This window comes from Glandiceps talaboti, chromosome 17 (assembly GCF_964340395.1).
Source record: "Glandiceps talaboti chromosome 17, keGlaTala1.1, whole genome shotgun sequence".
NCBI classification, from domain to species: domain Eukaryota; kingdom Metazoa; phylum Hemichordata; class Enteropneusta; family Spengelidae; genus Glandiceps; species Glandiceps talaboti.
The window spans coordinates 21,745,217-21,758,292 of NC_135565.1; the positions used below are offsets into that span (position 1 = coordinate 21,745,217).

Sequence of the window (13,076 nt, forward strand, 5' to 3'; positions counted from 1 at the left end):
ATAAAATAAATGGGTTGTCGGTGGCCGAGTGGTTAAACCACTTGCCTCTTACCACTGCGGTCGGGGTTCGAACCCCATTCAGGGTTCCATTAAATTTACCACGCTGTAAGTAAGAAGAGTGTCGTTCAGTTTGACTCTACCGAACAACGCAGGTTTTCCCCGGGTACTCCGGTTTCCTCCTACATTAACACTGAACCCATGAGGGATGGCCCTCACTAGACTTCTTGGGAGACAAGTGTTTATATGCTTAAAGAACTATCCAGTATAAATAAAGATTATTTATTTTAATATCTTTATTACACTTATGTACCCAAATAGAATTGTTAATTTTCTATACGGTTGTAGTAAAGTTATATCTATAATCTTATGTCATTTTATTGTATAGGAATGTTAACCACAATGTCATGTTTTGAACTTGACAATAAATTTGTTTGCCATTGGTGCAACTACACTGATGGGTATCAAATGTGAAATTAATGATATAACAAGGTTAACATGTTTAACAAGGTTGACGAGAATGTCAAGTTGATAGGCACAGGAGGGAGGAGGGAGGAGGGAGGAGGGGAGAGGGGGATCATACTTCTATAATTACCAATTTTAAGCACTCCCCCCCCCCAAAAAAAAAAAATACAAATACAAATACATATTCAAATATTATAATCTTAATGTTGCTGGTTTTTTTTAAAAGTGTGGTACGAAGGTTACATTTATTAACATTTAGTTCCATGGATGATATCATTTTAGAATCAGATACTACAAGTGAATTAGTTTACTTTATATGTAGGTTAAATCATTACAAGTGATATAGTTGAAATACTCCTCTCTAAATAATTTATGCTATGAGTTCAGAATTACCATATATCACTCTAGAGTATTAAAGAAAACAGTATTTTGGGTTGATAATAATCTTACTTTTCTACAAATTGATTTGTATTCTATTGCTATAGATGTGAAGATGAATTAAATCCACTTAGTAGAGTCCTGGTGAAAAATAATTTTGAGCTAAAATGGAATATTTTTTAGTCTTCTCCAGATCAATTTGTATTCTTTGCATGTTTTCCTTGTGAAGAGTCAGTGGCTCCACTGAGGAGTGTCCTGGTAAATGGATAGGTATATAGAGGTCATGTTTATATCTACCGACTACATTATACGTTATCAAAGAACTACAGTTCTTAATGCATAGTAACATGTAAGTGATATGCTGTGTAGACACCTGCACTGAAATTCCTAGCCTAACATTACTTAAATCAACAACTGTGATTCAGTGCATGACACTACTTGAATCAACAACTGCATTCGTTGTGTATCACTACTTGAATCAACAACTGTGATTCAGTGCATGACACTACTTGAATCAACAACTGTGATTCGTTGCGTGACACTATTTGAATCAACAACTGCATTCGTTGTGTATCACTACTTGAATCAACAGCTGTGATTCAGTGCATGACACTACTTGAATCAACAACTGCATTCGTTGTGTATCACTACATGAATCAACAACTGTGATTCGTCGCATGACACTACTTGAATCAACAACTGCGATTCAGTGCGTGACACTACTTGAATCAACAACTGCATTCATTGTGTATCACTACATTATCAACAACTGCATTCGTTGTGTATCACTACTTGAATCAACAACTACAATTTGTTGCATGATACTACTTGAATCAACAACTGTATTCATTGTGTATCACTACTTGAATCAACAACTGCATTCATTGTGTATCACTACTTGAATCAACAACTATGATTCGTTGTGTGACAGACACTACTTGAATCAACAAGTAAAGCGTAAATTGAACATGAATATTAATGTCTATAAACTCTCAGTGACCTAGAAATGTGGATGTGAATGATAATGAAAGTGGTTCAATTCTCAACCTTGTGTTATACTAACTATAACTGGTTCTGGTACTAATAGTAGTTATTATATTAGTATTTGTATTTTATGAGGAATATATTATGTCAAAGTTCCTGCTACTAAGTTGTCAAAGTTTTCTATCTATGCACTAAACTGTTTTCATAAAAGTACTACTTACACATTCTATAATTAAATTTGCACAAAACAGACCCAAAGACTTTTGAAATGTCTTCAACTGATCAAACTACAAGGAATCCATTGCTATGTTGACTTTGAACGCTTCCATGCATGTACAGAAAATAAATTTGTTGAAAGTGATACTGTGATATCATTAAATATTCACAAGGTTTTAAATCAACTGATGTCTGCCTATCTACCAATCAAATATGCAAATTTAATATAGCTCTCTGCTTACAAATCAATTAAATATGCAAATTTAATATAGCTCACTGCTTTCCAATCAATTAAATATGCAAATTTAATATCACAGCTCACTGCTTAGGAATCAATTAAATATGCAAATACATAGCTCACTGATTACTAACCAAGTAGTGTGAACAAAGGGAGAATTGTCTATTGTCTGGGAGAGACTTAATGAAATTAAAAATGACTGGGAACACAAAAGATTTGAGAAATCATTACAGAAAGATTACAAGAAATTGTTTAAACCTGTATGGAATGTAAATCAATTAGAGCATAAAGGATTTATGTCATATCTCTCAACTCTGCTGGTATTTTTTGCCAGTCATTTTTCAGCAGATTTCTGAGTACTGAGTTACACATGCACAAGAATGAAACCACTGTTGTACTAATTTTATATTTTCCTGTTACCATGGTTACTATCACATACAATCTGTTATAGAATAGATGGTCACACAATTATGATGCATTTGCAGATAAATATGTCTATTATACCTCAACTATCAAACTGAGGCTCTCTCCTTTTCCTGACAATTAACAAAAACAGAACTTGAAATTTAGAAAATGGAAGCATTCTAGAAAACTTCCATTATCATACAAATGCAACATTACACTGTTATGTGACTGTGTTGTGATAGTGGAAATGGCCCCATTTAAGGTATTTAGTTTGTTTTCAACTTACACCACAATGTTGGTATTTCAGTAATGTCAAAATCCCTCATAAACTCAGTAGTGTACTCCGGGTAAAGTAACGCGATATGTTTTCATGATACCCAGCAGCGCGGTGAACCACTACGGTCATGTAGAAAAAAAAACACGTTACAGCTCCCTAAAGACATAATTATTTAAGTGTTCATATTTTCTCTTTCACTTCAAAACAATCCTTTTATCTGCAAACTAAGTAATTGAGAATTACTGCAGTATTTACACACGATAATGAAATTACACCACAGAGCCATTCACAGCCCACACTTGGAAAACAGGAGATGAAAATATCGTTCTATTGTCGAGATATAAATTACGCCACATAGGAATTGCATTCCGTTTTGTTGTCCTGCGTTGTCCTCATAGGGACATATATTCAGGGCTGATTGTTATGCGCATAATACTAAATAATTTATAGGGTGTGTGGTAATGAATGCGATGCACAACAAACGAACGATGAAGCCATCGATAAGCTAACGTTTTCAGCGCAGCTGAAGTCAAGTGCTCACCGCTCTGTTCCCATCATCACTACTACGGTGCCAGTACACAACCACGAACGATGCGGTTACTGCACTAACATGACCTCAGCTATTTTCGGGTCAAAACCGTAATTATAAATCTACAAAACTTTAGGTATATAAATATGATGGTATTGACTGAGGAAGCGCTGCATAAATTGTACCACTGTTTACATTTTAAACAACACATTGGATAGGTTATTGTGAGGGGACACTGAACGGGCTCTCTGTCGAAGCGTCACTCCAGGGGTGCTAAAATACGGATCAATGTCTTACGGAAGGTGAATACATCAACTTGTAATTGGTATATAAACGGGAGATAATTTAAATCTAAACTCACCTCCTAGCACAGAAAGCTGGAGCGAAATTTCAATTGTTATAAATGAAAGTAAGAACTGCTCGACTCGCTTCACTGCTCGACTCGACCGTCCCCGCTGTACTCGCGTGTCCTTCAAAGTGTGTGAGTGGATTATGCAAATTACGTGACGTAGTCGCATAATTTCCATGTTGATAAGACCTGCGAAGTAGTAATTTTTTCCGCTCTTTATCAAATGAGTTGATATTACAATTTCGATTTGTTTTATCTTTACCGAATAATTTAGACAACAAATTGACGTCATGCTAAATTAACCAACCTTGAATGAAAAAAGAAAATGTTATAGCCTAAGGAAAACCCACTTATTTTGCATTTTATTCATGTCGTCGGTAAATCACACAGAATTAGAAATATATTTGATTGGTTAGAAATCACTTTTATATCCGTGGAACGGGATAATGAAGATTAAAACCAAAATAAGGAAAACAGAAATGACATCAATTATATATAAGGAGCCACCTGACACTAAGAATTTACCAAAAGCAAAATTCGATTACAGGAATAACTTGAAGCTCCTCACTTTTTTCTAAAGAAAAGATGCGCGTCGAATACATTGAATGAAAGCAAAACATGTTTCCTGGATGGATTTTATAACATTATTTATACGCACATAAGAGTTCTCACCTCACCTTAATTGCTTTTTACAAACAACCTAGCTGTCCATGATGGTTCCTTCAAATTCGTGAAATCCACAGAATTCTGAATCGACTCAAGTGTTTTTGTACGTTGTTGTCGTTTTCAACATTTAATAACAAAAAAAAGAAAATATTATCATAAGAATAAAATATGCGGGTTGAAATATGAACCACATTCAACACGATTTTATATTGAGCTTAGTTGTAGTATTGCGAACGTAGTGTAACCTAGATAGGCCACTAGATGGCGCTGTTCATTCAAATTTTGTCAGGTGATATTGTACGGTAAGAAATCTCGAGTATAATTATACAATGCAGTCTTAATTGTATAATATAAATATTGTACAACTAATAAGTTCTACTGCGACTTTGAGTCCATGTCATTTTTCTGATAGAAAATACTATTTTGCCGAGACCATCTAGCTGTATGTACTGTAATATTTACACATACATCATCATGCTACTGCTACCCCCCCCCCCATAACACCCCCCAACACACACACATACGCACGCAATATAGGCCAAATGGGGCTAGCTATTAAAATGGAACTAAATGATAGCATGAACTGCCAATAATTGAAACTCTGACTCACATCAGGAATTACATATACAACATAAAGATTCACCTTTGAAATATCTGCATATATCTGCACACTAGTAACATTTCTCTAAACTGTACCATCTTCCATATGAAAGTATGTTCCTGATAAGTCCTTTGGAAATAATTAAATAAATGTGGGTTCATCGCCTTTGAAATAAACAATGTTACATTACAATGGAGGTTTTTGAACAAAGTAACACCAAAATCTTCAAATTGTTATTTCCTAGGTGCTCACTACATTATTAGGATTTAGTATTTTTTATTAATACGTACATTATATTATTTTATATTCAAATATATTACACACAAGTAGGATGTTTTTATCCATAGTTTTTATTTTACCAAAACCTCAGTAAGTTATACATTTCTATGTAGTAAAATGTTACCTATAAAGCCTGTAACACCAGTGATATACACTTGACATGGCATGGTTGTACACTGTATGACCAGAGACTTCACTACAGTATTGCTACAACACATACTGCCAACAAGTTTTGGTTGCCTCAGCAGAGAAACAATGCTCTGGTTAACAGAATATGTTTGTCCTGGTTGTTTTCTACATTTTACAAGTCTGAAAGCAATGACCAAACAATGACACAGATAAGGGTGGCCATACTTAATTCTACATTTCTCACTGTGGGATTGTTCATTGGTCAGTCAGTCGGTCGGATAAAAATTAAAAAAAAATTTATAAGTAAAAGTAAGAATACTTGTTGTGAAATTTACATTTCATAATTATACTTTCACAGTCTGAGTGACTTAGAAATGACAGTTAAACTCAGGAAACTATGAACATTTGTTGTATTATAAATTTTTCTGAATTTCAGCCACAGTTAAACTCAGGAAACTATGAACATTTGTTGTATTATAAATTTTTCTGAATTTCAGCCACAGTTAAACTCAGGAAACTATGAACATTTGTTGTATTATAAATTTTTCTGAATTTCAGCCACAGTTAAACTCAGGAAACTTTGAACATTTGTTGTATTATAAATTTTTCTGAATTTCAGCCACAGTTAAACTCAGGAAACTTTGAACATTTGTTGTATTATAAATTTTCTGAATTTCAGCAATAAATGATGATTTTCGCTCAGATATATACTCTAGGATTGCCATCTTACAATCAGTCATGTTGTGAATTTTTTATAACCTTGTCACAGAGGGTGACGTTTTAAAAGATTGTTTCTAGATTGAAGAAATAGAGTCAGTCAGATCATGAGAAACATAGAATTAAAGTAAGGCTGTCCTAAGAACACAATAGACAAAGTAGATATGAATTTTGGTATTTAAATGAATCCAGACTTCAACTTTATCACATTTACTGCAAACCCCTATAGATTATTTAAACTTAAAAAGAAAAAGTTTGTTAAAGTCTGACAAACTTCAGTATTCAAAACAAACACAAAAGTGAAAGTCAAGAAACCGTGTCTTCATTTTCAAACTTATTTATGTCCATCAACAGTGAAAACATTTTGAAATTCTCTTCTATTTAAAGATCACCCATCAAAAAAAATTGCTTCTCTACTTTTATTTTACAATCTATACATATAATTGTATTCTGATAGGTGTGGTATGTTATACCAGGTGAGAAGTCAATGAATATGCAAATTCACAATTTCTCCACCAATGAGCAGCATGTATACACTTAATTTGCATAGAGTTATACTTGTGCAATGTGGAGTGTTTTTTTTAAAAAAACATTCTTTCTTATCCTATTTTTGATTTATATCATTTTTTCAAGTCTTGCTAATTTTTTTTGACGTTGAAGACCACATTATTTTTGTCTTAATTGTATTTTAACTGCCACCAGCTTAAGGTGAGGTTTGACCCTTGACCCTTGGCTGGTGAGGTTTGACCTTTGATCCTTTGACTGCCAGCCATGTGTGAGCATATCATAATTTGCACTGAAAATATTTTGTATATGTAATCCTTTTTTATACCATTATTATTTTGATATCAATTCACAAAACACAAATAATCAGAATCAAGGATTTCAGAAATGCAAGAAATTATTGGACACAGAATTTGCAACAATGATTTTGAGAAAAAGTTAGGAAACAAAGAGTCGAGGTGATACAACTGTACGGTATATTGTATGAGGAAATAAGACAGACAGGTACACCTGTGTATCACAGTGTGAGGGCGCTCTTCTGGCTCAAATTCTTTATTTTGCTGAGAGTATACCCAGAGTAGATAGACTCAAAGTTTCATTATCATTTGCAATCCATCAAAATACAACTTTTTTTGGTATATGCTTGATTCATATAATTAATGGTGTTATCGTTTCTCAAGAAGCTGTCCACACCTAACTTGGTAAGAAGAGTTACCAAGACAAGTCTTTGGGTGTAGAGAGCTTCTTGAAATAGTACCAGCAAGACAAGACTCTGGTGTAGAGAGCTTCTTTAGATAGCAACACCATGAAAGGTCTCTCAGCTACTCATCAAACTTTCAGTAAAGTTAACTTCATCAAAATGTTGGCCCTTAATTATTAGTATGTCTGAAACCTTTTAAAAGGAAATACAGGAAATGAATTCAAATAATCAGACAATTTCTGTTTATTACATTTCATAATTTTCAGTCCTCTTACGTTCCTAGGATAATTTCATAAAATCCTAGTCAAAAATGATGCAAGAATTCATCAAAAAGTTACCCAAAAAACAACAATTTCTGTTCAAATATTTTGGTGGGAAAGTACAAGTTGGTAGCCTACCTGTACATATAAAGTTACACTGAAAACATTACACAGACACAAACTGGAATAAATAATTTAAATAAAACACAAACTTCTAAGTAAAACTATCAAATTCACATTAGAAATTTGAAATGATACTATATCTGTTGTATTTAAGGCAGTTTTATTTATCACTCATTTTAATATTAGTTGTAGACAATGATAAACTTTTGTTGTACTTCTGTAAAGATACAGTTCAAATAGTCATGTGACCAATAATGTGCCCTCTAAGCCAATCCGATGCAACATTATAATAAAACACAGCAATGGTTGGCAATATATCAAAATCAGTGTTGACTACCCCTTACTATGTGGTGACTCACAAGAACATTTTTTTAAAATCTAATCTTGACTAACAAAAAAAATGTCAAACTTGTCATACACATTGGAGGGCACACTGGAGATCAGCCTTTGTATTCAGCCAATAGTGATACCACAGATATCACTATGTTGTGTAAAATAATGTTAGGTCTACAGCTGATCTGCTAAATTTGTAAACAAACTCCAGTAAATACTGACTATGAGAGAACTTATACATATATAATTACAGTAAGTTGCAGTGGCAAGTCATGTGACCAATCAATTTAGATTATTGTATCAACATTCAATGTAATATTGAAACACTACAAGTCACATGATTTCAGTGGCAAGTCATGTGACCAATCAATTTAGATTATTGTATCAACATTCAATGTAATATTGAAACACTATAAGTCACATGATTTCAGTGGCAAGTCATGTGACCAATCAATTTAGATTATTGTATCAACATTCAATGTAATATTGAAACACTATAAGTCACATGATTTCAGTGGCAAGTCATGTGACCAATCAATTTAGGTCATTGTATCAACATTCAATGTAATATTGAAACACTATAAGTCACATGATTTCAGTGGCCAGTCATGTGACCAATCAATTTAGATTATTGTATCAACATTCAATGTAATATTGAAACACTATAAGTCACATGATTTCAGTGACCAGTCATGTGACCATCCCAGCACATCACAATGGGGAACAAGTCCACAGGTGTGGTTGAGATCTTCTGTTTTGCTGTCACAAAATATTGACTGTGTATAGTACTTCAATACTTTAAATTTTAATGTTATGTTAGATAATTGAATCTTAGCATACAATAATTTCTAACATATCAGAAAACTGTTGTTCATATGAGTTTATAAGAGAAGACTGGATCCTAGATCACACACAGAGCACAACAAAATAATAATAATAATAATAATAATAATAATATAGGAACACTGTAAAATAACAACACACTAAAATAGTATAAATAATAAACATGGTTAATATAACTTTGATAAAATATTTCTAACACTTCAACAAAACATTCAAATAAAATACTCTATCCAATACAGATCACTATTTGTTGTTATTTTGTTATAAAAGCCCAGTTAGATATCACTCACACTAGTTTTTCATAATTTTTGTTTTCATTTTTCTTTTTTTTTCATGATCATCTAGTGATCAAATGCTATCAGGATCTTATAAAATTATTATTCATTGACATGATTTGAATTGTTTATTTGTACTGTTTATTTGTACTGTTTATTTGTACTGTTTATTTGTACTGTTTACATCAAAATGTAAAATCAGTGTACTCAGTACAATAACAGACAAGGAATAAACAGATTAGCATCTTTCTTGTCAGTGGTACCATCAATTACTTGTTGACTTGATTCAATGATTTGAATTGTTTATTTGTACTATTGTCACCATTAATCATTTGTTGACAAGTAATTAAAAGATTTGTCTTTTTTCAGACAAAAGTTCCAGGGTATTTTCCAACTGGTATATATATATTCAACAAATCTATCAAAAAAGTGAAAACTTTGAACAGATCAGATTGTACATGTCTACTGATGTGAGATGACAAGGACTGCACCATTTCCAGTAAAGGTATATGTGTATTTTTAACAGGTAAAAATAATTCAAAACTAAGTGAAAAGTTAGAGCTGGGCTTTAAAGTGGCCATATGGATGATAATTTGGTAATTATTTTGGATTTTTATTTGATAAAACAGCTTCACCTTGTTTTTCTACTTGAAAAAATAATGCGAAAGAACATATACCAAGTCAATGTTCATAACTCAATACATTGCAAAAAGTGTAAAAAAAATTGTTATTGTGCGTACAATAACAAACATTTTACACATTGTTTAATGTTTTGCTGTTTATTGAGTTATGAACATGGACTTGGTATATGTTATTTCACTTTATTTTTTCAAGTAGGAAAACATAGTGAAGCTGTTTTATCAAATAAAAATCCAAAATAATTACCAAAGTCTCATCCATATGGCAGCCACTTTAACACATATAAGTAGATAATAAGTATATTACTATCTCTACCTGGTTACATGACAGTTCTACTGTTGGACGTAAGTAGACACCTGAGTAGTGAAAACAAATCAACAAACTTTCATTTAGACTATTTCAACTTATTTCAGTACATACTGTATTCATCATAACATATCACACACTACTTTTAATATCAACTTTCCACTCTAGATAATGTTAGATCTTACAAAGTTCTTCCAATGCTATGCTTATAACAATTTACAATTATTACCCCTGGCATGGATCTATGGCAGCACAACAGCCCTTTATACTTCCTCAACTCCCTGGGGAGTTGCAGCCTCTGTAAGTGCATAGGATTAAAGTATTCACATTGCAACTTCTATCCTACCAGGTCCCCAATTATACAGCTGGGTTGACTAGGGTACACATAGGATTAAAGAATTCACATTGCAACCTCTATCCTACCAGATCCCCAATTATACAGCTGGGTTGACTAGGGGGTACACATAGGATGAAAGTATTCATATTGCAATCTCTATCCTACCAGATCCCCAATTATACAGCTGGGTTGACTGGGGCACAACTGTGGTTCAAACCTTGGCACCAAATTATTAGCCATTCAGAAAGAAAGTAGTAAGGTTTAAACCTGACAAACTGTAGATTCTAAGCCAGCTACTCAAACTATTATAACTCTCACTGGTATTGTTCTACCATCCTATCCAAACATTACAATACATTACATTCCCACTAAAATGAAATAATTCTTACATAGAGTCCAAGCTTTAGAACTACTTGTACTGCTTTCAATTCAAACATATATGTTATAATAAAAAGACAAACCATATTTCTCAATGTCACATATAGTTGTGCTACAATACGTTTCTTGAAATGTTGCAAAAAATGTCAATCCCAGTTAATGGTAAAGGTAAACTTCAGAATGTATTTTACAATCTCAACTTAACCATGGCCCTATGCTGGGCGCCCTCAGTGACAAACATATTTCAAAATATTACTTTTGTTTTTCTTCGTGCTAACTTTTCAGCTTAGCATCTAGTGAGAACAGTCTGGGGCTAGTAATTGGATATCTAGTGAGAATAGAATAAGGGCTAATACGTGGATATCTAGTGAGTCGCTGTAGTGATAAATACTAGTAGATAAGTACAAGTAGGTAAATAGAGAGAGAGTTTTTACTTGAATTCATTTACATAGGAAGTACCTTGTACTGATTATAAACATATAAATGGGGAAGGGGTTTATACGTGAACATCATGTATACAGTATACATAGTCATACATATTGAATTGTTCTCAATGTAGTCATACAGTGATGGGGGGGGGGGGGGGGGTTAAACTTGAACACACAACAAACTTATTATTTGCATTGTTCTGAGTAACCAAGAGGTAGGTCTTATACTTCTTCATTTCTTTCATATACAAATATTACATTGCACTGGATAAAATCCTGTAATATTGGAAGGGATGGGCTTGTACATCAGGATGAATACAGTGTGACACTTTCAATCATGTGATCTGAGCTGACCAATCATATCACTTTGTCTATTCATACTGAATTGTTGTATGATTGACACAATATCTTCAGATATTAAAGGAGAGTCCTAAAACCTGATGCCGTTTCTATAGTAATACCATGGCAACTATATTCAATGCCATGAAAACATCATTCCTATTTTGTAGTTTTCAAATGACCTCAAACAGTATGTCAGTGGAGAATTAATAACAGTAATTAACCTATCCTGTAAAATATTGAAAGATAAAGAAAGTAGAAAGTAGTTTTTTGTCAACTACGGTACTGAATCTTATCGCCATCTATGCATGGTTATAATACTCAGAATTAATACAGTACTTTATAGAATGAAATTGCTATATTTTGGTTTGAATGGCAAGCTAATTCTGTGGTTGGTTCTTTAACTTAACTCTCTACGTTGTATAAAAAGTAGAACTCATCAACATTTAGCTGTTTACTCCACATCCTGCACCCAGTCACTCTTGGTCCTTCCAAACTGTAAATAGAAACATGATAAAAATAGTTGTGATTTGTCATGTGACTTGTATGAACCAATGAACATCAAGTATAGAGTGGTATGCAAATATCTACAAACATGTGACTTATATCAACCAATGAGATTTTAATCATGAACTATTGTCATATGCATAGTTATTTGCTATTATGTGACTAAGTCAGCATACATATGAATACATATCAATCTATAAACTATATGTAAATGTATGCAAATTGGTACTTTATCAAAGAAATCTGGTAACAAATTCTAACTCAAACAAATGTATAATAACTTATGCAATAAGCAGAATATTAGTCTGAACATTAACATTGTAGATTTATGCAGATTTGTACATCATGTGATTAAAATGAACCAATCAAAATATATTATAGATCTTAGGCAGAGTTGAGCTATATCATGTGACTAAAACCAACCAATTACGATACATTATAGATTTATGCATATTTGTACTACACATGTGACAAAATACAACCAATCAAGACTCATACCTGGATGTCAGTCAATTCTTTCATAAATCTAGAGGCAATGGGTGCACCATCTTTCATAGTAGGAATCTCCAAGGTTTGTCCACCATACAGAATACTACCAACAGGACATACAACACACGCTGTACCTGCACCAAACATTTCAAGCAACTGTTGGGAAATATCAAGAAAATGATTTTATTCACCTTTTCAATGGAAAATGTTCCTTTATGGTATACAGCATAGTACAGTACAAACAGACAAAAAGGCAAACTCACACATACAAACAGACAGACAGACAGGCATGTATATGAACATGCAACATACTGTACAAATATACATATTTACTCTTGCAGCATACAACTGACAGATACATAAACGCTTATACAGTGACACACAC

General features: G+C 33.0%; 2 protein-coding genes across 2 annotated transcripts in view; both read right to left on the minus strand.

Moving 5' to 3' along the window:
* Positions 1-3,960, minus strand: part of LOC144448577 (CD151 antigen-like) — a 28,921-nt gene extending 24,961 nt beyond the window's left edge. The window contains exon 1 of the mRNA XM_078138853.1: positions 3,851-3,960. The gene's annotated coding sequence lies outside the window, so the exon portion shown is untranslated. The remainder of the gene's footprint in view (positions 1-3,850) is intronic.
* Positions 3,961-11,572: 7,612 nt separating this feature from the next.
* The window catches only part of LOC144447965 (branched-chain-amino-acid aminotransferase, cytosolic-like), a 42,693-nt gene continuing 41,189 nt past the window's right edge, over positions 11,573-13,076 (minus strand). The window contains exons 10-11 of the mRNA XM_078138086.1: positions 12,701-12,847; positions 11,573-12,191 (exon numbers count right to left, since the gene is read on the minus strand). Coding sequence (XP_077994212.1) covers positions 12,150-12,191; positions 12,701-12,847 — 189 coding nt within the window. The 3' untranslated portion in view covers positions 11,573-12,149. The remainder of the gene's footprint in view (positions 12,192-12,700; positions 12,848-13,076) is intronic.